General features: G+C 40.9%; 1 protein-coding gene across 1 annotated transcript; it reads right to left on the minus strand.

Annotated features, from left to right (window-relative positions):
* Positions 1-5,589: 5,589 nt before the first annotated feature.
* Positions 5,590-25,656, minus strand: DDX47 (DEAD-box helicase 47). The gene is made up of 12 exons (XM_007196049.3): positions 25,553-25,656; positions 24,785-24,878; positions 14,316-14,504; positions 13,997-14,068; positions 13,660-13,778; positions 11,968-12,039; positions 11,726-11,842; positions 11,025-11,171; positions 10,342-10,479; positions 8,586-8,656; positions 7,878-8,007; positions 5,590-6,176 (listed from the first exon to the last, which is right to left on the minus strand). Exons 1-12 carry the CDS (start codon positions 25,637-25,639, stop codon positions 6,045-6,047), a joined length of 1,368 nt encoding a protein of 455 aa, XP_007196111.1. The 5' UTR covers positions 25,640-25,656; the 3' UTR covers positions 5,590-6,044.
* Positions 25,657-25,860: the final 204 nt, after the last annotated feature.

Below are 25,860 nucleotides of genomic sequence, written 5' to 3' on the forward strand. Positions count from 1 at the left end.
GTCCAAACATCAAATTTATTAATTTTATAAAGACTTGGTGAAAATATAAAACTATGGTGAAGAGAGGCATCTCTTCTACTCCCCCACTCACCCTCAGGCCTTTGGATTCTACCCAGATCAACCAAATGGACACAGAAGTCACAGATTATCTATGATGTGATCAAATCTCTATTTCATTTTTGTCAGCATCAGCTCACCATGCTAATTTCCTGAACAGCTTTGGATGAATTTAAGAAATCATGGAAGATAAAGAATAAGGCTTGACCAGGTTGTGATTTTAAAATATCACAAACAAGCTTTTCTGCTTCCTCAAGAAATGACTCATTATCTCCAGTAAATGAAACAGTATATACCAAGCACCTAGCAAATCCCTAGCACACGGCAGGCTCTTCACATCCTTACGTAAAGAGCAACAAACAAGCCATTACAAATATACAAGTAGAAATATGTCAAATAAGAAACCTTCTCCTGGTCCCTACTGCTTTGACCCACCCAGCAAACCCAATAAGGATGTTGGTTTGAAGTCGGCACGGGATGGAACAGCTTGGGTTGGAGAGTTTCTAAGAGGTCAGGTGTTGGGCAGGAGTCACCAGTGGACTCCCCCCGCGAAAGGAATGTGTGGAGAAAAAGCCGGCACAGAAGTCAGTGACTGGAGTTAGCGCCGTTATTTCTGACCACCACACCTGAAGGCTGCTACCACTCTTTTGGAACCAGAGGGACAACGCCCCATCACTTGGAGCTGAAAGATATGTCTTTAGGACAGAATGAAGGAACAAGTGGCTCTCCAGCTAACCAGCACCAGGCTTATTTGACGGAGGAGTGAGGGCTATGGACAAAGCTTACTAGATGGATATGCAGTAAAAGGGAAGGTACAACAGAAGGGGGATTCATAGCTCGGCAAATTTACACTCAGAAACACGAACATGTAGTGGGAGTAGGCAGTGATGTCGGGGGGAGAGTAACAGTACTCTGAGGTTACGGACTGGGGTGGGAGTTGGAGGGGGCATAAACAGAGGACAAGGGACTTAAAATCCCAGGAGGGAAGGGCAGACTTTTCAAAAGAACAAAGCTGCTTGCAGGCCGAACGGTAGGGAATGCAGGCTGGGACTGAGGAAGAGATAATAGTGGAATGCAGCTGCTGCTTCTTACTACATCTGAACCTCAGTTTACTTCTATCCCCAGTCCCCATCTTCTGGGTCAACCTAGTAGATCTTGAAGGCTGACACCTTCAAATACCTGAAGGTAGTTCTCATACCCACCCTGACCCCCCGGGCCCTTAGTCACTGTGGGCCAAACATTAGACAAAGAGCCCTTTTAATCAGCCACTGTGAAAACTCCTCCCATTTAGGGATATCTTTTCTCCCTTCTGCCATCTACTGGTGGAAATGAAAATGTCATATTCTCCCACCTGGCCGTTCCAATCTGCAAATACTGAATAGGCTGGAGTCTGAAAGCTCATTTGTGTCATACTTGTTTGTTATGTGGAATACATTTTTCCAAAGGAAAAAATATACATTACAAATGATGGCTCAATCTTCATGCAATAAGCACTTGCTGAATGAATAATATGAAATTATACACACACACTTAACACAGTGTATTTAGCATGAAGAGTAGAGGCTTGAAAGCAAATTTTACACGCTGTATGACAAGCTGTATGGGCAAGCTACTTAGCCACTCTTCATCTGTAATAATAGTAATAATAATGACAATCACAATGGCTAACACTTATTGATCATTTGAGGAAAGCCACAGTACAGTTCATTTAAACCTCACAAGGTAGGTTTATTACTATCTGTGTTTCTTCAGATAAGGAGATTGAAACAAGAAAAGGTTGAATACTTTGCCCAAGGTCTCACAGCTGGTAAGAAGCAGATTGGATAGTCCGGCTCCTTAGCTTATAATGGGAACAATAACATCCACCTTTCAGGATTGAAGGGAACTAAAGACACGTGTGAAGATGCCAATACACAGCATGTTTCAGAAAAGGACAGATATTGAACCTTCACTGTGTGCTGGGCCCTGCAAGATGTTAGAGTCACACCCACGAAAGGCCTTGGGCCCCGCCCCCTGGGCAAGCAAGACCACAATACCACGCACGCTAAGACTGAGTTCATCCAAGACAGCGTCTGACTTTTCTCTTCAGTATGGTCTTCCTGGTACCTGGCACAGTGGCTGGGATAGAGCAGACACTGGAAGGGAGAGAGGGAGGGAACAGAATATAAAAATAAATAAAACCAGCTTCAAGACTCTGAGGCAGATTGGCGAGATGCTCCTATTTCCGTATTAACAAGTGAGAGAAATTGAGGTGCAGTAACTCTCACGAGGTCACGGAGCTACAGCGCGAACGAGTCTCCTAACACTTTCCCCACACTGTGCTGTGTCCCACATCCCTCCAGTTTCCTCCAGTGCCTAGATGGCATCCACAGGTTAATGAAGAATTATAGTTTTGGAAGGTATTGGGTGGACTACACACAGATTAAAAACTTCAAGAATATGAAGACATCAGAGCCCACCAACTAGAGATTACATATTCTCTACATGAGCCCATTTTTCCCTGTCTCTCTTCCACTGGGCACAAATCAACTCTTTCTTCTAGGTGAGACTGTTCAGTGTGATTTCCCAGAGTTCAAGTTTCTGCAGTTATTTTTAGTGCATACCTGGGACAGGTGAGGCATGAAAAAGAATGTGGGTGTGGGTAGCCCTGGAGTCTCTAGTGCCAGGGTCTGGGTCTCTCGTCATTCCTGCTGAAGAGGGGTGACTCACATCCTGATTTATCATCAGCCCTGAGGCTAGATTTCACCTTGAGAACTATGTGGATTAAGACTTCTTGTAAACTCTCTAATTCTGCATTCAAGTCTTTGGAGCATACCTGCTTGATGTTATTTTGTTACCTGCTTTTGATAACTTGGACGCCTTCATTTTCTGTAACCAATACCACAGCCTGTGGTTCTTTCTGGTCTCATTTCCCAGGGCTTTGAGGGACCTGGGGTAGACAGAGTCTTTGATTTGGATTTTTGGATGTATCTGCAGGTAGGAAGCTACCTGGAAAACACTCTGGCTGTAGGCCAGATGTCTTTATAGAGTCAGCCAAGTTCTAGGATATTCATCACATTTTTGAGGGACTAAGAAAAGAATAATCTAGTTGAGTCTAGATCCCTCCGGGCAACTACTAGAATCCTGAGTGCCCTTAAATTCCAGAGAGCCTGGAATTCTGGGCCTGCTTTTAAGCCTAGAATAGCCTGCCCAGCTGAAACCCCATCACTGGGATCCTAAGACCCCTTCATAAGGTAGAGGTATTTTCCTCATCTCACTTTAGCTCTGTACAGAGGAAGTAAAACCACTCTAGCTAATATCATGAAGCCATGATACAATGAATACTGTATAAACTGGTTTTATGATTCAGATGAGAAATAAGGGAGAATTTTCTCTGGGCCAGCATTACTAATGACTATTGCAAGATACTCCCTTTAAGTCATAAAAGTTAGGTGTGGGAATTGTTTGCAATTGGGGGAGGGGGAGAGGTTGGTTGGTTGTTTTGAAGCCCTCAGTTTCTTAAATCAGGAAAGCAGAACTAAGGAATTACACTAAGATGGGACTAGAAGAAAGGCCGGAGACCTCCTTCTCCACTTCTAAAACGAGACCGTTTGGGACCTTGACTACAAAACAATTTACATTTCATTTAAGAGGATGTCATTGTAAATTTCTCTACTTCTACCCATCCTACTGTTTCTGAAAACCTATCTCCTGTCTTTTCTCCACTTTCTTTGTAATTAACTCTATCTACCACTTGTATTCCACAACACAATCTTAAACCCCCCAAAACACAACAGTCCAGAAAGACGGTCTGTACTGGGCTAAATGGTGTCCCCCCCCCAAAATTCATGTCTACGTGGAACCCCAGAATGTGACCTTATTTGGAAATAGGGTCTTTGTGGAGATAATGAGTCAAGACGAGGTCATACTGGATTAGGGTGTTCCCTAAATCCAATTATCACATCCTTATAAGAAGGCCATGTGAAGGCAGACACACAGGGAAGAAGGTTACGTGAAGATATGGAGGCAGAGACTGGAGCTACGTTGCCACAAGCCAAGGACCGCTGGCCACCACCAGATGCTAGGAGGAGGCAAGGACAGACCCTTCCCGAGACGTTTCAGATGGAAGCCTGCTGATAACTTGGTCTTGGACATCTAGACTCCAGAACTGTGATCCAACAAATTGCTGTTTTAAGCCCCCCGGTTTCTGGTACTTTGTTACAGCAGCCCCAGGAAACTCATACACACCTCGATTAGGGTTTCAGCCTCCAGACTTCTGCAACCTTGCCTTTGCGGACAGGGAGCATGAAGAAAGGTTCAGATTAGTGACACAAACCAACAGCTTTGCCCTCATTTACTACTAGATCGCATTCGTTTACTTCTGTGCCTCCTGCCCTTCACAATGACATCTTTACCTGTTCTGCTTGGGACTCTAGTTTATGGTCTGGGCCTACTAATACGCCTGAAGACACATCATCCACCTCTCTTCCCTTAGAGTCCTATCTTCCCATCCTAGCAAAGCATAATATGTATATACTTCAGAAACAACAGATAAGCTTTAAAAGAGGTTTTTAACCTTTTTAGTCTCCCCAGAAATGTGCATATACCTCAGGGGTCCACAGACCCTAAGTTAGAGACCTTGCCCATTTAGAAAGTTCAGACTCCTTCAGGATAATTCCGATCCCTTCTTACCCAGCACCCATAACCCGATTCAAATTCAGCTTGCTTCTGAAGTCTTCCGCTGAGCTGAAGCAGCAGCCGTCCACTGGCTTTTACCCACCGGCCCAGAGGGAGAGAGAGTTGCTGTTAGCTAAGCCACTCTGGAGAGTCCCATCAGGAAACAAGACAAATGGAGAATTAGCCCCCAGAGGTAGGCACCCCACCCCCTACATTTATAAAGATCTTCCTGCAATCAACATGCACACCTGACTCCCACAGAGAATTTTTTTTTTAATTTATTTATTTTTGGCTGCGTTGGGTCTTCATTGCTGCATGCAAGCTTTTAGTTGCGGCAAGCAGGGGCTACTCTTCATTGCGGTGCGCGCGCTTCTCATTGAGGTGGCTTCTCTTGTTGCGGAGCACGGGCTCTAGGCGCGCGGGCTTCAGTAGTTGTGGCTCGCGGGCTCTAGAGCACAGGCTCAGTAGTTGTGGCGCACGGGCTTAGTTGCTCCACAGCACGTGGGATCTTCCTGGACCAGGGCTCGAACCCGTGTCCCCTGCATTGGCAGGCGGATTCTTAACCACTGTGCCACCAGGGAAGCCCCCCCGACAGAGGATTTTAATCCAAGAAGCCAGGGATGTGAATCTATTCAGGGATCTAAGAGACTCTGCTCCATCCCCAAGAAAAACACAACCTCCTTTCAAACAGGACTTCCCTTTCAAAGCCATCCATCCTCGTTTCTTTGTTGATTTTTTTAAAGTCATAAATAATGTTTACCTCAAATTAAGGACAACCAATGAATTTGCCATGGAATCGCCACTGTCAGTTTCTTACCTATTAGGAAGATCTTACTAAATCTATAAAGTCTGTAACCCAAAAAGGTCCTCACGGAGTTTGAATTTTTAAAAAATAATATTTAAATTTATTATTTCCCATTTGGTCTCATGAAACGCAAGCTGAGACTGCAGAAGTATCACTGTTTTTAGATCTAGAAGCTCCTTTCCTTTACAATTACAGGTCAAGGGCTTCATGAGCCCAATCCTCGACTTGCAGCTGAAAAAAGCACAGGTCTGTGTGAAGGGATACGAGAGCACATCTTACTAGTGTCAGGAGCAAGGAACCAAAGCTGAAAAACAGTCCGAGTCTTGACCTCAGCACTTCGAAAATATTCTGCAGGCAACGATGTTCTAACACACGGCAAGGGGGATGAGCACCGAGTGGGCTGGGCAGACCCTGGACACGATTCTGATGGATTTCGGCCTGCAGAGCTCTGGAGGGAGAGGTCCCATTCTCTCCTTCAATCCTCTTTACAGAACAAAAAGCAGAAATCAAGTCTTTATAAAAGAGATTAACGGCCCTTCCGTTTCTTCATTTTTCCTCCAGCCACCTTGTTCCTGACACCAATCGCACCCTCCGTATCGTCATTGTCCCCAGCAACCTCCCACGAGCGCTTCTTCTTCTCTCCATGCTCCCTTAACTCCTGCAAGAAACAGGAAGGATGGGACTGAAAATGAATGACTGTCACTGAAAGTGACACATCCTGGTCTCTGCTCCTTAAAATCAAACACTAAGTAACTCCCTAACACCTCCCATTAGCAAAGGAATAAGGCCAAAATCCCAAGATACAAAAATGTTAATCTATTTAGTAATCAAAGACAGGAAGATTAAAACAATAAGCTATTATTATTATTCTGGCAAAGATCTAAGAGAATGGTAATACCTAGACCTGGTCAGGGTGTGGGGACAGTCACATACACTGTCGCTCATCGTGTCAAAGTGCTTTAGCTTTTCTAGGGGGGCAGTTTGACATTATGTATGAATTCGAATTTTAACTGTGTATTCTCCTCCACCCAACAATTGATTCTACTTCTAGGAATTTATTCTAAGGAAACAAGACAAGTTTGCAAAGCTGTACATATCAGGATGTTCAACAGAGTTCTAGTTAAAATACCAAAAACTGGGAAAAGCATTAACACACATCAATGTAAATCACGTCATGTATTCCATGACAGAATTCTCTGTAGCCATTAAGAAATGATCCCATGAGAATTCTAAGATGCTAGTGTCTAAGATATCAGTTTCTAAACTTGCAAGCAGTGCTATTTTTAAAAAACTGAATTCTCTCTCCTCAGATTACCAACTTTCAAAACATTGGAAAGTAATAAAATATACCTAATGCAAAGTCTAGAAGACCCAATTTGGTTTCCCTTGACGAGTCAGAAGGCAGTTAAGGACCTTGCAACAACTCCAAGAGCTTACTCCTGCCACTGGTGTTTAGGAAAGTCTGGTAACTGAATCGATTCAGGGCTAAGACACAGCCTAGATGACACTTTTTGAATAAAGTTTAAAATGTGAAGAAAAAAAAAAGAAGTGATCACATGAATCTCTGCTAGTTCAAAGAGAAAAATGATATACCTTTGGATAAAGTCATATACAATTAGATAAAGTCTAATTATGGCTAAAGAAAGAAAAATAGCCAACTGTTATCAGTGGTTTTCTGTGGGGGGTGGCTTATGTGTTTCACTTACTATTTTAATCCTTTGTGTATTTTCTAAAAATGCTTCCCAACGCACATGTAATATTTTTATAAGCAAAAATACCAAACAAAGAATTCCATGTGGGCAGAAAAACAAAAACAAGTCCACACCTCAGCTACTCAGAAAGCAGCCCATGGGCGAAGTTTCTTCACCCCTCAGACCAGCACTCCAGGCAGCAGACGGCACTTGGAAGGCTGCTCCTTTAGACCTTCTCATCGCCACTCCTACCGCTACTATCGGTAACCACGCTGTTTACACCAGCTTGACTGATGCTCATAAAACCCTGTATTCAAGGTAACAATTATTCCCAATCTACAAATGAGGAACTGATTCTGAGAGGTCAGACACCTTGTCCGAGCTCACAGTTCTCAGCTGCACCTCCTGATCTCAAGGCCAAAGGTTTTTTTTTTTTTTGCCTCATGTGAAACATGAACAGTGGCTGGGAATGTGGTCCCTGTGGTCAGACTGAGTCCAAACCCTGATTCGACCATTTAGTTGTACAGTCGAAAGCAAATTACCAACATCTGCACTTTAGTATGCTCTTCTTAAATTTGGAATAAAATATTCCAAGTTGAGGATTAACACAATAAAGTGTCTTGCATGTAAGTTAATTTCATTTGCTGGTGAGAAAACGCGTCGCATACCATTCGGGCAAATCTTTGGGCCTCAGTCACACGTTCTGTCAGCATCATAACCTCGTCATCCTGGGTTGGAAAGACAGGCAATTTCTTCCCAATTAAGTGTTCTATGCGCTGGAAGAGTTCCACGTCATATCTGAAAAAGGAAAATTGCCATGGCTCTGGCTGGCTGACAGTGCACATGTCTGTCCGTTCCAAAACTATGATGCAACAGGCACCACAGTTTTCAACGATATCAGACCTATTATTCCTTTTCAGACACTAACTAAATGCAATCTTCTGTGCACAGCCCAGCAGAAAACCACCCAACATATCCCTTACTCCCAGAAAAGCCCTGGGTACATAACAATTTGTTCCTTTGAAAACAAAATCAGAAATAGTTATTGTAATACTGTGAGTTGAGGGAACGGTCACTGTTCTCTGGCTCCGGCATTTAAAAGAAATAACAGGGTTTTTTGTGTGTGTTTGCCTCTATATGCCAAGTACTATACTACACACATGTAGTACAGTATATGCTCTTTACATATACATCTCCAGTCTTCATTAAAACCCTGCTAGGTCGGTATTATTATTTCTATTTTACAAACAATGAAGGCAGGATGAGGGAGGTTAAGTGACTGTTACAGTAAGTGGTGAAGTCAGGTTCCAAGTCTGTCTGCCCCACAGTTCTGCCCTTTTCTCTACATTGCTCTGCCCCAAAGTCGGGTCACTTACTGTGTGACAAAGGTAATAGACTTTCCAGAGCGCCCTGCTCGAGCTGTTCGACCTACTCGATGGATGTAATCCTGAAATGAAAACGGTAAGTAACTTTGAGTTAGCTGGAATATAAATTTAAAACTGTATGTAAATTCTTCCTGCAAACCTTTGAAAGAAAACAGATTTGTGTTAGAACATGGAGAGATGAACTCGCAATCTGTTGAGATAAATCTACTTCACTTTTGTTATTCTCCTCAGAGCACAAAACTGACCCCCTTTTTCCTTTCTTTTATAGAAAGACAAATCTACAAAGCAAATCTCCATGGACATAGCACAGGCAGAGGAAAATGGCACTAGATCTAGAGGCAGACCTGGGTCACAGATCTGCTTTTCCCACCGACCAGCGACGCAACTGTCTACAAGTCCAGAACTTCTCTGAACCCTGGTTTGTATCTATAAAACAGAGACACAAATACATGTCCAAACTCACACAGAGTTACTGTGAAAATCCTATGAGACAGCACCCTGTCTACAGCAGTTTAATACGAAGTTGACACACACTAGTTGTTCTCAACTGGGGTCAGTTTCATCCTCCCCAGGGGGCATTTGGAAATGTCTGGAAACATATCTGGTTGTCACAATGTCACCTGTGAGTAGAAGCCAGGAATTCTGCTAAGCATCCTACAATGCAAAGGACAGCCCCACAACGAGGAAGTCCCAGACCAAGATGTTAACAGTGCCGAGGCTGGAAACCCTGGGATACACTGAGGACCACAAGCTGCCATTTCTCATCAGCTGGACCAACAGAGGTGAGCACGTGATCCGTCTGCGCCTCCGACAGTGAGCATCTAACCCCTCTCCTGGGCTCCTTCATTCACATTCATTAATATCACATCCACAGGCATGTGCAAGATGAGGAGAATGAAAAGATCAAGAGCTTTCCCTATTTTTGATACTTAACTAATCAAGGACACACACACACCAAAAAAAACTCCAATACTGTAACTAAGGAAAGACAGAAAACATTCCATTAAGAAATACACTTTGTATACAATGGAATATTATTCAGCCATAAAAAAGAATGACATCTTCCCATCTGTGACAACATGGATAGACCTTGAGGGTATTCAGCTAAGTGAAATAAGTTAGACAGAGACAAATACTAGATCTCACTTATATGTGGTATCTAAAACAAAAACAAAAACAAAAAAAAATTGAGCTCACAGATACAGAGAACAGATTTGGTGGTTGCCAGAGGCAGGGATGGGTGTGTGTGAAATGGGTGAAAGGGGGCAAAAGGTACAAATTTCAGTTATAAAATAAATAAGTCATGGGGATGTAATGTACAACATGCTGACTAGAGTTAATAATACTGTACTGCATATTTGAAAGTTGCTAAGGGAAAATATCTTTGAAATTCTCATCATAAGAAAAATACGTAACTATGAATGGTGACAGATGTTAACTAGACTTACTATGACCATTTTGCAATATATACGAATATTAAATCATTACATTTTACACCTGAAACGAATATAATATGTCAATTACATCTCAATTTAAAAAAAAAAGAAAAGAAAAGCAGAGAGAAGGAGGTGGGGGAGAAAGAGAGTAAGAGGAAGGAAGGGAGGGAGGGAGGGAAGGAGGAAGGGAAAGAAAGGACAGGAAAGGAAAGGAAGGGAAGGGGAGGGAAGGGAAGGGAAGGGGAAAAGAAAAGAAAAGAGAAAAGAAAAACACTTTGGGGCTAGAAAATCAGGTCAGCAACAGGACTCACCTTGGAATGGGTAGGAATGTCAAAGTTAACAACTACATCCACATGAGGTATGTCCAAACCACGGCTGGCAACATCAGTTGCTAAAAGAATGGAACGAGCCTTTGCCTTAAATTTATTAAGGGATCCTAGGCGCTTGCTCTGAGATGATGAAAAGAAGAAATGGAAAGAATTTAATCTTGAAAAACGTGGAATCCAAGACACACAAACTAGACACACTAAATAAATACAAGAACCAAGAGATAAATTTTTAAAAGGATGTTTCCCCCTTAGTCTGAACTAGGCTTCACAGGTCAAAAGGAAACATGGAAGCAATAAAAAGATATTTAAGACTAAAGCTAGAAAATACTAACATGAAACAGAGTTTGTTAAACATGATAGAAAGATAACTGGGAAATAATTTATTGAAAGTCTTTAGAGACGAGAGAGTCACTATTACCATGAGGGCTGAATAAATCAACTCAATAGCTTCCATCCCAGACAACTACCTGTGGAATATTCTAATTTGAGTTTCTTGCTATCCTGAAAGGAGGAAGTAGCATCCAAACACTTTAATGCCCATAAAATCAGGACAACTATGGGAAGATGCATTAATGTCATGTGTTGCTATTGCAGAAATCTCCTGCTACAAGGTTTAGCTTTCTCATGCCCCCAGTTCACCACTAATGATTCCAAAGAATAGTTACCTGACTCATCTGTCCATTGAGGGGAATGGCAGTGAATCCAAGATTTCGGAGTAGCAAAGCTGTCCTCTGAGTATTGTTACAGGTGCTGCAGAATATCATAAAGGAGTTTCCAGCCAATTCATTTAGAATATAAACCAGGTAGGTATCCTAAGTCACAAAGCCAAAACAATATATGTAACTGAACCTGGAAGAAGGTTGGCGTCCTGGGCATATAAATTATGTAAAAGACTAAGCCCATAGCTGCTTCTCAGTTATCCAGACCCCCAGCTGCCAGCTTTGCACTCCTTAACCGGCACTATCATTATCATCTCTGTGAACCATGAGTTTCACACACAGCCTGAAGCCAAGCACAAGGAGAGCTGTACTCAGCAAGCACGCAAAGCCCTGACATCAAAGCACAAAACTTGGGTCCCTTGCCCATAAAAAAGCCACATAATAAGCAGGCAAAAGAAAAACTACCTCAAGGATGGGGTTAGGAAGGGATTATATCATGACTTCATTACTGTGGTTTAATATGTTGTGAATTCCCGGAATGTTTGACTTTATCAGTGATAAATATAAGCATGGCACGAGCTCTAAAACAAACAGAAAGGACTCCAATCTGTAGCACAGCTCTTAGCTAATCAAGAGTTGACACATTTTCAGATGCCTTGGTGAAGAAGGAGAGGGAGTGGCAGGAATGATCAAAGCAAACACTTTACCTTGAACTTAGAAGGAATAAAAAGATAATATTGCTGTAACTTCTCAACCGTCTGGTATTTAGAGGAAACAGCACATTTCACAGGATTCTTCAGCGCTGCTCGCTGAAGTTTTTGCACCTGAAGAAAGAAAACCTAGAATAGTACACTGATTCCTAAATACTCTATTTTTATTATCATTACTGTGACTGTTTCTATTTATCAATTCTTATAAAGAAGAAAAGAGAAGTCCTAGAAAAGTTCACCTTCTTGGTCATCGTAGCAGAGAAGAGAAATGTTTTCCGATCTCGGGGAATCACTTTCAGGATCTTGTCAACCTAAGGCAGAAAGAGCAAAGGATACCAACGTAACATTTAGACTGGACACCTGCAAATGCTGCTTGTGAAGGAGAGAAGGAGATAACAAACTAAATACATCACTGTGGGATTTGGGGACTCAAAACTTTGATTCAGTTCAGCTAAAATTGACTGAATATTTACTATTTGATACCATACCAGATGCTATCAAAAATAATGCCAGTCAGAGAAAAGAACAGTTTAAATCAGCAGAGTAGTGCTAATCTAAGAGAAAAGTAAAGAATAAGCATTAATCAACTAAATAAGCTATGAAGAATGGGTCATCAAAGAAAAGATGGAAGAGGTTGAAATCAAATGAAATGGAAAAGAAAATCTGGTTTTGGTATTTCTCATCTCTGAAATCAAAGTCAGCCTATATGTATGTATGTATGTATATATGTGTGTGTGTATATATATATATATATATATATATATATATACACACACACATATATACATATATACATGTTTTTTGCCCAACTGTCTTTTTTAATTGAAGTATAGTTGATTTACAATGTTTCAGGTGTACAGCAAAGTGATTCAGTTACACATACATACATATTTACACTTTTTCAGATTCTTTTCCATTATAGGTTATTACAAGATATTGAATATAGTTCCCTGTGCTATACAGTAAGTCCTTGTTGTTTATCTATTTTATATATAATAGTGTGTGTATATTAATCCCATATTCCTAATTTATCCCTCGCCCCCCAAGTCAAACTATATTCGAAAGAGGATGCTGAGACTATTTACAATATCCAAGAGATGGAAGCAACCTAAATGTCCATCGACAGATGAATGGATAAAGAAGATGTGGTATATATACAGAATGGAATACTACTCAGCCATAAAAAAGAATGAAATAATGCCATTTGCAGCAACATGGATGGACCTAGAGATTATCATACTAAGTGAAGTCAGACAAAGACAAATATCATATAATATCACTTATATATAGAATCTAAAATATGATACAAATGGACTTATTTACAAAACAGAAACACATTCACAGACATAGAAAACAAACTTATGGTTACCAAAGGGGAAAAGAGGGAAGGATAAATTAGGAGTTTGTGTAGGTATATGTATACACACACACACACACACACACACACACACACACACACACATATATATGTATATATACACATATTTATATATGTATGTATAACTGAATCACTTTGCTGTACACCAGAAACACAACATTGTAAATTAACTATACTTCAGTAAAAAGTTAATTAATTTAATTTAATTTAATAGCAACAAGGATATATTGTACAGCACAGGGAAATATAGTCATTATTTTGTAATAATTTTAAATGGAGTATCATCTATAGAAATATTGAATCATTATGTTGCACACCTAAAAATAATATAATACTATAAATCAACTATCTTTCAATAAAAAAGAAAGAAAACATAAAAATAAAGAGGATGCTGAGGCACTGACAGGGTAAGGAGCATCAAGAATGAAAAAAGCAGCAGACATGTTAAATTAACCAACCATGGTAAGTGCTCCACAAAAGCAGGTATGTAATGAACCAGATTTTGAACAGATTTTGAGATGCCCTAGGAAGAGGAAAGACGTTGAGAGCTCACCTCTGTCTCAAAATCCATATTCAATATTCGGTCTGCTTCATCCATGACCAAGTACTTGAGAGCTCTTAAGTTGAAACCTTTTGTATTTTCCAAGTGGTCAATCAGTCGACCAGGAGTTGCTAACAAGAAGAGTTGAGGAGAGAGGGCAATGTTTAAGAAAAAGGACAGAAAGAAAGTGACCACCCCCTCCCAGACAGAATTTCAGAAACTAAAAAAAATTAAACAAAAAATTAAATCCATTCTTTGAACTCTTTCCACACAAAGAAGTTACACCCAATATCAGTAGATTTTCTCCAATTCATCATCACCAGTGTCTTTTACCGTTGTCATTACTCACCTATTATTATATGTGGTTTTTTGGCCAGGGCCAGAGATTGAGACATTGAATCAATTCCACCTACAATCACAGCTACAGAAAGAAAAAGAATATTGAAAAGAGATCCTTAATTTTTTTCCATAGTTCACTGTAAAGCCAATGACACATTTCTACTTTCATTTTTCTTCCCTTACAATTACAACTTTCCCCGAAGCTAAAATACCAAATCAGCTCTTTAGGTCAATGAACTTATGTTAACGACACTTCCTTCCATTCTCCTTTCACACTCATTCTCAACCTGTGAAGAAATTCTGAAGATTCCTTTCCTCTCGACACTTACCACATTGCACCCCAATAGAAGACCCCAGGGCTTCAAACTGCTCTGAGATCTGAAAGGCTAGCTCCCGAGTTGGGGTGAGAACTAAGGCAAACAAACGCTGGGGCGTCTCTAGCAGCACATTCAGAATGGGCAGAGCAAAGGCCCCAGTCTTCCCAGAGCCGGTTTCCGCCAGCCCAATAATATCACGACCTAGAAGACAAAGAAAACACCTAATAGCAAAGAAATGCTCTCTGCACCATTTCCACATTATTCCACAAGGACCCACTGCTGGCACAAAGTAGACCATGAATAAATATTTGATGAATTCAGGGGAGGGGGAGGTTGATGAGACAGAAGACACGGTCTCTGTCCTAAATTAGCTCAAAATCCAAGGGTGAAATACACAAATATGTTCTAATATGATAGATCCCTACAGGATAGAGTGAGAACAAAAAGGAATGAGCAACCTACTGCCAGGAGGAGTCAGGAAAGGTTAACAGAGGTGATGAGTAAATTAAATCTGGAAGTAAGCAAAGAAGGAAAGGAAGGGCAGTCCCGTATGAGGAAAGAGGCTTTAAAGAACACAGCATGGGGCTTCCCTGGTGGTGCAGTGGTTAAGAATCCGCCTGCCAATGCAGGGGACACGGGTTCGAGCCCTGGTCCAGGAAGATCCCAAATGCCGTAGAGCAACTAAGTCCGTGCACCACAACTACTGAGCTTACGCTCTAGAGCCCGTGAGCCACAACTACTGAGCCCGCGCACCTAGAGCCTGTGCTCTGCAACAAGAGAAGCCACTGCAACGTGAAGCCTGCGCACTGCAACAAAGAGTAGCCCCCGCTCTCCACAACTAGAGAAAGCCCGTGCACAGCAACGAAGACCCAATGCAGCCAAAAATAAATAAATTAAATAAATAAATTAAAAAAAAAAAAAAAGAACACAGCATGAGTTCAGAGTGAGAAGTACAACGTGGCCAGAACACAAAAGTCAAGGGGGAAAGGGAGAGGAATAACGAAACCCACAGCCATGCTAAGGAGTTTTGACATCTTCCTATAAGAGAGAGGAACTGAAGGATTTTAAGCAGGGACTATCATGACCAATGTTATTTGTTAAGAAGATAAACCCCAGGCCTGATGGCATAAGAAGGACCCAAGGAGCTTAACAGTACAGCCATTTACACTGATCCTTCTGAGGGAAGAATGCCAGAAGTAATTCCTTAAGAATGGGTCCCCATGGTTTGTTATCACCAATCAAGCCATAACTGAGAAGATTTGGCAATTAATTTCCAAGCCAAGACCACCGCCTCTACGCTGGTTGCAGCCCCCAGAGTAGCTGAGCACTAGGACAGCACTCAGTGGGAAGCCTTCCTATCGAGTAATGACTTCCACAGTTGACTGCTGAGGCTTCCTCACCTCGAGAATAGCCCTGCAATAACCCCCTTTCCCTGAGGTAACCTGAATATGATTCTCTTCCCTACAACTTAAAATGAACTAAAGGGCAGAATGGGGAACACACAGGAAAATGAGAGCTCAGTTAGGGTACCAGGAGAGCTATGACAGTGGCCTGAATGGAGGCCAGCCAAAGTGAGAATTACAAAGTAAGGAAAGAGGTCCGTGGAACCAGAGAGTTGGCACCGCAGGCAACACCTTTGGTATTTATGCCTTGTGTCTTTTTCGCACCTTAATTCACTGGCAAGCATCCCTCGTACCAAGTTGAGCTATGTGGCTAACAGGGTCTTGGTGCTCCGGCCGGGTGTCAGGCCTGAGCCTTTGAGGTGGGAGAGCCGAGTTCAGGACACTGGAACACCAGAGACCTCCCAGCTCCACGTAAAACTGATCGGTGAGAGCTCTCCTAGAGATCGCCGTCTCAACGCTAAGACGCAGCTCCACTCAACGACCAGCAAGCTCCAGTGCTGGACACCCTATGCCAAACAACTAGCAAGAGAGGAACACAACCCCACCCATTAGCAGAGCGGCTGCATAAAATCATAATAAGTTCACAGACACCCCAAAACACACCACCGGACGTGGACCTGCCCACCAGAAAGACAAGATCCAGCCTCATCCACCAGAACACAAGCACCAGTCCCCTCCACCAGGAAGCCTACACAACACACTGAACCAACCTCACCCACTGGGGTTAGACACCAAAAACAACGGGAACTATGAACCTACAGCCTGCGAAAAGGAGACCCCAAACACAGTAAGTTAAGCAAAATGAGAAGACAGAGAAACACACAGCAGATGAAGGAGCAAAGTAAAAACCCACCAAACCAAACACATGAAGAGGAAATAGGCAGTCTACCTGAAAACGAATTCTGAGTAGGGCTTCCCTGGTGGCACAGTGGTTAAGAATCTGCCTGCCAATGCAGGGGACACGGGTTCGAGCCCTGGTATGGGAAGATCCCACATGCCGCGGAGCAACTAGGCCCATGAGCCACAACTACTGAGCCTGCGCGTCTGGAGCCTGTGCTCCGCAACAAGAAAGGCCGCGACGGTGAGAGGCCCGCACACCGCGCTGAAGAGTGGCCCCTGCTCGCCGCAACTAGAGAAAGCCCTCGCACAGAAACAAAGACCCAACACAGCCAAAAATAAATAAATAAATTAATTAATTATTTTTAAAAAAGAATTCTGAATAATGATAGTAACAATGATCCAAAATCTTGGAAATAGAATGGAGAAAATACAAGAAACATTTAACAAAGATGTAGAAGAACTAAAGAGAAAACAAACAATGATGAACAACACAATAAATGAAATTAAAAATTCTCTAGAAGGAATCAATAGCAGAATAACTGAGGCAGAAGAACGGATAAGTGACCTGGAAGATAAAATAGTGGAAATAACTACCGCAGAGCAGAATAAAGAAAGAAAAGAATTGAGGACAGTCTCAGAGACTTCTGGGAAAACATTAAACGCACCAACATTCAAATAATAGGGGTCTCAGCAGAAGAAGAGAAAAAGGAAGGGACTGAGAAAATATTTGAAGAGATTATAGTTGAAAACTTCCCGAATATGGGAAAGGAAATAGTCAATCAACTCCAGGAAGCAGAGAGTCCCATACAGGATATATCCAAGGAGAAATTCACCAAGACACATATTAATCAAACTATCAAAAATTAAATACAAAGAAAAAATATTAAAAGCAGCAAGGGAAAAGCAACAAATAACATAGAAGGGAATCCCCATAAGGTTAACAGCTGATCTTTCAGCAGAAACTCTGCAAGCCAGAAGGGAGTGACAGGACATATTTCAAGAGATGAAAGGGAAAAACCTACAACGAACGTTACTCTACCCAGCAAGGATCTCATTCAGATTCAATGGAGAAATCAAAATCTTTATATTCAAGCAAAAGTTAAGAGAACTGAGCACCAAGAAACCAGTTTTACAGCAAATGCTAAAGGAACTTCTCTAGGCAGGAAACACAAGAGAAGGAAAAGACCTACAATAACAAACCCAAAACAATTAAGGAAATGGTAATAGGAATATACATACTGATAATTACCTTAAATGTAAACGGATTAAATGCTCCAACCAAAAAAACATAGACAGGCTGAATGGATACAAAAACAAGACCCGTATATATGCTGTCTACAAGAGACCCACTTCAGACTTAGGGACACATACAGACTGAAAGTGAAGGGATGGAAAAAGATATTCCATGCAAATGGAAATCAAAAGAAAGCTGGAGTAGCAATTCTCATATCAGACAAAATACTCTTTAAAATAAAGACTATTACAAGAGACAAACAAGGACACTACACAACGATCAAGGGATCAATCCAAGAAGATATAACAATTGTAAATATTTATGCACCCAACATAGGAGCACCTCAATACATAAGGCTAATGCTAACAGCCATAAAAGGGGAAATCGACAGTAACACAATCACAGTAGGGGACTTTAACACCCCACTTTCACCAATGGACACATCATCCAAAATGAAAATAAATAAGGAAACACAAGCTTTAAATGATACATTAAACAGGAGGGACTTAATTGATACTTATATGACATTCCATCCAAAAACAACAGAATACACTTTCTTCTCAAGTGCTCATGGAACATTCTCCAGGAGAGATCATATCTTGAGTCACAAATCAAGCCTTGGTAAATTTAAGAAAACTGAAATCGTATCAAGTATCTTTTCTGACCACAACGCTATGAGACTAGATATCAAATACAGGAAAATAACTGTAAAAAATATAAACACATGGAGGCTAAACAATACGTTACTAAATAACCAAGAGATCACTGAAGAAATCAAAGAGGAAATCAAAAAATACCTAGAAACAAATAACAATGAAAACACAACAGACCAAAACCTACGGGATGCAGCAAAAGCAGTTCTAAGAGGGAAGTTTATAGCAATACAATCCTACCTCAAGAAACAAGAAAAATCTCAAATAAACAACCTAAACTTACACCTAGAGCAATTAGAGAAATAAAACTAAAAGCTGATTCTTTGAGAAGATAAACAAAATTGATAAACCATTAGCCAGACTCATCAAGATAAAAAGGGAGAAGACTCAAATCAACAGAATTAGAAATGAAAAAGGAGGACTAACAACTGACACTGCAGAAATGCAAAGGATCATGACAGATTACTGCAAGCAACTATATGCCAATAAAATGGACAACCTGGAAGAAATGGAGAAATTCTTAGAAAAGCACAACCTTCTGAGACTGAACCAGGAAGAAATAGAAAATATAAACAGGCCAATCACAAGCACTGAAATTGAAACTGTGATTAGAAATCTTCCAACAAACAAAAAACCAGGACCAGATGGATTCACAGGTAAATTCTATCAAACGTTTAGAGAAGAGCTAACACCTATCCTTCCCAAACTCTTCCAAAATATAGCAGAGGGAGGAATACTTCCAAACTCATTCTACGAGGCTGCCATCACCCTGATACCAAAACCAGACAAAGATGTAACAAAAAAAGAAAACTACAGGCCAATATCACTGATAAACATAGATGCAAAAATCCTCAACAAAATACTAGCAAACAGAATCCAGCAACACATTGAAAGGATCATACACCATGATCAAGTGGGGTTTATCCCAGGAATGCAAGGATTCTTCAATATACACAAATCAATCAATGTGATACACCATATTAACAAATTGAAGAATAAAAACCATATGATAATCTCAATAGATGCAGAAAAAGCTTCTGACAAAATTCAACACCCATTTATGATAAAAACTCTCCAGAAAGTAGGCATAGAGGGACCTTACCCTTTAATAAAGGCCATATATGACAAACCCACAGCAAACATCATTCTCAGTGGTGAAAAACTGAAACCATTTCCACTAAGATCAGAACAAGACAAGGTTGCCCACTCTCACCACTATTACTCAACACAGTTTTGGGAGTTTTAGCCAGAGCAATCAGAGGAGAAAAAGAAATAAAAGCAATCCAAATCAGAAAAGAAGAAGTAAAACTGTCACTGTTTGCAGATGACACGATACTATACATAGAGATTCCTAAAGATGCTACCAGAAAACTACTAGAGCTAATCAATGAATCTGGTAAAGTTGCAGGATACAAAATTAATGCACAGAAATCTCTTGCATTCCTACAGACTAATGATGAAAAGTGTGAAAGAGAAATTAAGGAAACACTCCCATTCACCACTGCAACAAAACAATAAAATACCTAGGAATAAACCTACCTAAGGAGACAAAAGACCTGTATGCAGAAAACTATAAGACATTGATGAAAGAAATTAAAGGTGATACAAACAGATGGAGAGATATACCATGTTCTTGGATTGGAAGAATCAACATTGTGAAAATGACTATACTACCCAAAGCAATCTACAGATTCAGTGCAATCCCTATCAAACTACCAATGGCACTTTTCACAGAACTAGAACAAAAAATTCACAATTTGTATGGAAACACAGAAGACCCCGAATAGCCAAAGCAATCTTGAGAAAGAAAAATGGAGCTGGAGGAATCAGACTCCCGGACTTTAGACTATACTACAAAGCTACAGTAATCAAGACAGTATGGTACTGGCACAAAAACAAGTATAGATCAATGGAAAAGGGTAGAAAGCCCAGAGATAAACCCACGTACATATGGTTACCTTATCTTTGATAAAGGAGGCAAGAATGTACAATGGAGAAAAGACAGCCTCTTTAATAAGTGGTGCTGGGCAAACTGCACAGCTACATGTAAAAGAATGAAATTAGAACACTCCCTAACAGCATATACAAAAGTAAACTCAAAATGGATTAAAAACCTAAATGTAAGCCCAGACACTATAAAACTCTTACAGGAAAACACAGGCAGAACACTCTATGACAGCAAGATCCTTTTTGCTCCACCTCCTAGAGAAATGTAAATAAAAACAAAAATAAACAAATGGGACCTAATGAAACTTAACAGCTTTTGCACAGCAAAGGAAACCATAAACAAGACGAAAAGACACCCCTCAGAATGGGAGAAAATATTTGCAAATGAAGCAGTTGACAGAGGATTAATCTCCAAAATATACAAGCAGCTCATGCAGCTCAATATCAAAAAAACACACAACCCAATCCAAAAATGGGCAGAAGACCTAAATAGACATTTCTCCAAAGAAGATATACAGACTGCCAACAAACACATGAAAAGATGCTCAACATCACTGATCATTAGAGAAATGCCAATCAAAACTACAATGAGGTATCACCTCACACAGGTCAGAATGGCCATCATCAAAAACTCTACAAACAATAAATGCTGGAGAGGGTGTGGAGAAAAGGGAACCCTCCTGCACTGTTGGTGGGAATGTAAACTGATACAGCCACTATGGAGAACAGTATGGCAGTTCCTTAAAAAATTAAAAATAGAACTACCATATGACCCAGCAATCCCACTACTGGGCATATACCCTGAGAAAACCATAATTCAAAAAGAGTCATGTACCACAATGTTCATTGCAGCACTATTTACAATAGCCAGGACATGGAAGCAATCTAAGTGTCCACTGACAGATGAATGGCTAAAGAAGATGTGGTACATATATACAATGGAATATTACTCAGCCATAAAAAGAAACGAAATTGAGTTATTTGTAGTGAGGTGGATGGACCTAGAATCTGTCCTACAGAGTGAAGTAAGTCAGAAAGAGAAAAACAAATACCGTATACTAACACATATATATGGAATCTAAAAAAAAAAAAAACAATGGTTCTGAAGAATCTAGGAACAGGACAGGAATAAAGACACAGATGTACAGAATGGACTTGAGGACATGGGGAAGGGGAAGGGTAAGCTGAGATGAAGTGAGAGAGTGGCATGGACATATATACACTACCAAACGTAAAATAGATAGCTAGTGGGAAGCAGCTGCATAGCACAGGGAGATCAGCTCATGCTTTGTTACCACCTAGAGGGGTGGGATAGGGAGGGTGGGAGGGAGACGCAAGAGGGAGGGGATATGGGGATATATGTATACGTACAGTTGATTCACTTTGTTATACAGCAGCAACTAACACAACAATGTAAAGCAATTATACTCCAATAAAGATGTTAAAAAAAAAAGTCATAGATAAAACTTACTGAAATTATTTCTTACAATTCTTTAAACAGGCATTTAGAATTGTTACTGTTGATTATATTCAGAGAAATAGGAGATACTCTATTTGCATAACTTTTGCTCTCAGTTTGGAACATGAACAACAAAATGCCGTGATTAATGATTTTTACTATGCTTTTTGTTTTCCTGCAGATAGTTGGCATAAAAATGGGCTATCAAGCACATCAAGTTGAAGTAAGTAGGAATAAAATAAATCAAAATCCTTAAGTTGAGTCAACTACAGAGTCAGAATATGATACTCCACTGGACAAATTTGCATCCAATTTTGGGGGGCAATTTTTGGTCATCAAAATAAGTGCATTTCCCATTAAGTTGGCAATAAAGCTTGAAGGAGAAAGAGCACATTGTTTACTGTAAAACTGATATGATAAAGATTATATGAGATCACATGTATAGATACAGATACGTCAACTGTAATGGGATTTCAAATAACGGAATAATTATGAATTTCAAATTTTCGTTTATATGCAATAAAAGTTAATAGTACAGTATAGATCCAAATCTCTAGGCCATAGGCAGACAACCTGCTGTTAACACTAGTGACTGGAATTTTGTTTAAATAATAGCTATATAATTAGGACCACATTGCCTGACAAATGTTTGGCACATACAGCTTCCTAGGTTTCATACACCTCGGAGAGAAAGAAGGAAACATCTAACAAAAGTTGATAATAGCCAAAACAATGTGGAACAATAAGACCTTCCTTCCTCCCTCCCTCCCTTCCTTCCTTCCATTCTTCCATTTATTTTTTTGTCTTTATGTTGGAGAATATGTGTCAAGTGAGCTCTCTGATATCTTGCCTTGAGGCTCATTTTATGCTTCTAAAACTGAATAATGGGATGGCATACCAGACTGCAGTGGGGAATTTTCCTTTGTAATCAGAGTTTTGAGGAGATTTGTTATACTGTATCATATTAGAAAAATTAAAAAGGTCATCCATGCCTTTCCTGACTATTCTGTTCTCCCTTAGTGGGCAAGAGTAGAATTTCCTGAGGAAGGATGCTCTCCGTCAGGCAGACAACCCAATGCCCAACCAAAATAAATGAATAAATAGATTGGCTAATTAATTAATTTAAAATAAAGAAATAAATCAAAGGCTCAACTTTGCTACTTTATCACAGACTGCCTTTCAACCTTAAACACCAGGCTCTGCCTGGGGATCTCAAGCCCTCTTTAGGTGGTTTTCCAAGAGCTGCTTCCATAACACTAGGCCTGACGTTAAATGTTACGTGGCTGGTTAGAGACTGAAAAATCATCAAGCTGTAAAAGTCTATGTTGTTGCTGAGACTCCAGAGGACTAAGCAGTTTTGGATAATAAACTCAAGTTGTATGAGAATTGGAACATTACAGACAAAGCATTACAACGTGAAATTCTAATTTATTTGAATCAACACATATATGATTATTAACAAAATAATTTCTCTCGTGTTATTTTGTTTCTATAAACATCCTATAGACCTTTGGAATCATTCTTATGTAGAAAGTTCATAGGTGTGATGTACACAATTTATTGTTTGTGCTGGTGTTAGTACTGTTGACCTGTTACTTATTCTCATCATATTTTCCATGTACATTTTTGCAAATATAAATGTAAAGTTCATGTATTCTCAAAATTGTTAGAAATATATTGAATACATTTTCTGTCTTCATGCGATTTCCAAAAAAAATAAAGTGAAATTGCCACAACATTGCAAATCAACTATACTTCAATAAAATAAAAAAATAAAAGAAAGTAACAAAAGAAAATGTGATTGACACAGAGGTTTCTAGCCTGGGAAACTCAAAAGCCATAAACTGAGATAAGGGCTACAGGGAAATTAGTTCTGGTGAGAAAAATAAGGACTCTGTTCTGGACATAGGGAACTTGAGCTTCCTGCAGTAAGCTTAGAGAAAAGTATCTAAAAACCAGTTGGACATACTTGTTTGGAGCTCAGCAAAAAAGTGTGGGCTAGAAATATAGACATGGGAGCCATGAGCATCTGACCAGTGCGGGCAGCGGGCAGACACATTAGAATAAGCTATTAAGTTTTTTTTTTCAATTAATTATTATTATTATGAATTTTTTTTTTTTTTTTTTTTTTTTTTACTTTTGGCTGCACTGGGTCTTCATTGCTGTGCGCAGGCTTTCTCTAGTTGCAGCGAGCAGGGGCTACGCTTTGTTGCGGTGCACAGGCTTCTCACTGCAGTGGCTTCTCTTGCTGCAGAGCATGGGCTCTAGGCGCGCAGGCTTCAGTAGTTGTGGCACGTGGGCTCTAGAGTGCAGGCTCAGTAGTTGTGGCGCAGGGACTTAGTTGCTCCATGGCATGTGGGATCTTCCTGGACCAGGGCTCAAATCCGTGTCCCCTGCATTGGCAGGCGGATTCTTAACCACTGGACCACCAGGGAAGTCCCAGAACTATTAACTTTTGTATCCATATATGCCTAGGTCCCATGCCTGGAAATTCCAATTCAGAAGGTCTAGGTTGGAGCCCAGAAATCGCTAGCGTTTTCAAAGTTCCACAGGTGATTCTAATGAGCACTGGCTGAAACTCACTGATGCAGACAGTATTAAAGCTTCAGGACTGGATGAGAAATCTTAGTAACATTTTAGAGTGAAAAAAAGGATAAAGACAGAATTAACGCTGCAAGGCAAAGGGAAAAGAGCCAAAAGAAACTGAGAAAGAAAAAGCTAGAAAAACAGGAGAAGACAACAAACCCCCTCGTAGAAAGTAAGCTCCGTAAAACTGGAGAATTACTGTTTCAAAAACCAATAAGCCACAAACTTTTTATCTTTAGGGACCCTATTTTATTTCACTTGACGTATACAAAGCAATAGCTCTCAAAAGTGGTATTTAACTGAATATGTGTAACTTCACGCTGAATCTGAAACAGGCCACATACTTAATTTCAACCTACCCTGTAAGGCCAAAGGAATAGCTTCGATCTGGATCTTTGTTGGCTTTGTCCATCCCAACTGGTCACAAGCTTCACACAACACATCTGTCACACCCTTAGAATTCAGAAAAACATAGTTTAGCAAAGAAAAACACACACTCACCTCCCACATAATTAAATGACTGTTAGGGCCGCCTTGTTGGTGACATGTGCGTCCCCTACGCTTTGATTCAAAAGGTTTTTATTGTGAGTCTACTCAGTCTTCTCCTTAACTCTGAGAACTGGGACAGGAACCTAAGACTTACCAATCACTCTCCACTCGCCGGGGACAAAGCCAAGTTCTCCGCCTGTGTTACTTCATTTAATCTTCACAACTCTATGCGGTACCTATCATAACCCCCAATTTACAGATGTGGAAAGTGAGGCACCGAGAAAACTTGCCTCTAGTCAGTGACTGGGTCAGAATTCAATACCGGTTCACCTGAATCCAAGGCCCAAGATGCACAAAAAGTGGATTCGCCGCATGGACAACATCCTGCACAGACACAACGCTGCCACACCGAGGTGGAGTTCAAAAGGGCATATGGGGGCTCCCGGGCCGCCCTCCCACCACCCAAACTCAGAGCCGAGGGAGCTCGTCCGGAACCCGAGCTTCGGACATCCCGGGAGAAACCTGAGCTAGGCCCCGGCTGTTTTTTGCACACCAGCGGCCGGTATCGAAGGCAACCGGACTCTGCCCGCGCCTGGCGGCAGCAGGAAAAAAGGGAAACCGGAGTCATCCATTCTTACCAGGTCTTTAAATGTTTTCGTTTCCGCCTCCTCCACCGCCGTCTGGGGCACCGCAGCCGGTGAACCGCGCTCCTCGGACGCCGCCATGCTGTCTGCAGGCTCCGGAAGTGGGTCGGCGGCGCGCGGGATGCTGGGAAATGTAGTTTTCGTTCTCCCGGGTGGCGTGTTGTGGGCGCCCCCTGCGGGCTTGGCGGGGTTTCGCGGAAAAGCAGTAAAAAACGAAATTAGGCATGGGTATAAGCGTTTGGAGTTGTGGAGCTGAGCCAAGTGCAGAAGGGCCTGATGACCAGGACCTCTAATCTGCCCTT

The sequence above is a fragment of the Balaenoptera acutorostrata genome, chromosome 11 (assembly GCF_949987535.1).
Source record: "Balaenoptera acutorostrata chromosome 11, mBalAcu1.1, whole genome shotgun sequence".
NCBI classification, from domain to species: Eukaryota; Metazoa; Chordata; class Mammalia; order Artiodactyla; family Balaenopteridae; genus Balaenoptera; species Balaenoptera acutorostrata.

What these genes read in the sequence shown, in the direction of transcription:
- DDX47 (XM_007196049.3), bottom strand. Translation starts at nt 25,639, where the DNA reads ATGGCGGCGTCCGAGGAGCGCGGTTCACCGGCTGCGGTGCCCCAGACG. An exon ending in CGAAAACATTTAAAGACCTG is followed by an intron (nt 24,879 to 25,552) that starts GTAAGAATGGAT and finishes CTGAATTCTAAG; the next exon opens with GGTGTGACAGATGTGTTGTG. An exon ending in TCTATTACCTTTGTCACACA is followed by an intron (nt 8,008 to 8,585) that starts GTAAGTGACCCG and finishes TTCCTTTTTCAG; the next exon opens with ATATGACGTGGAACTCTTCC.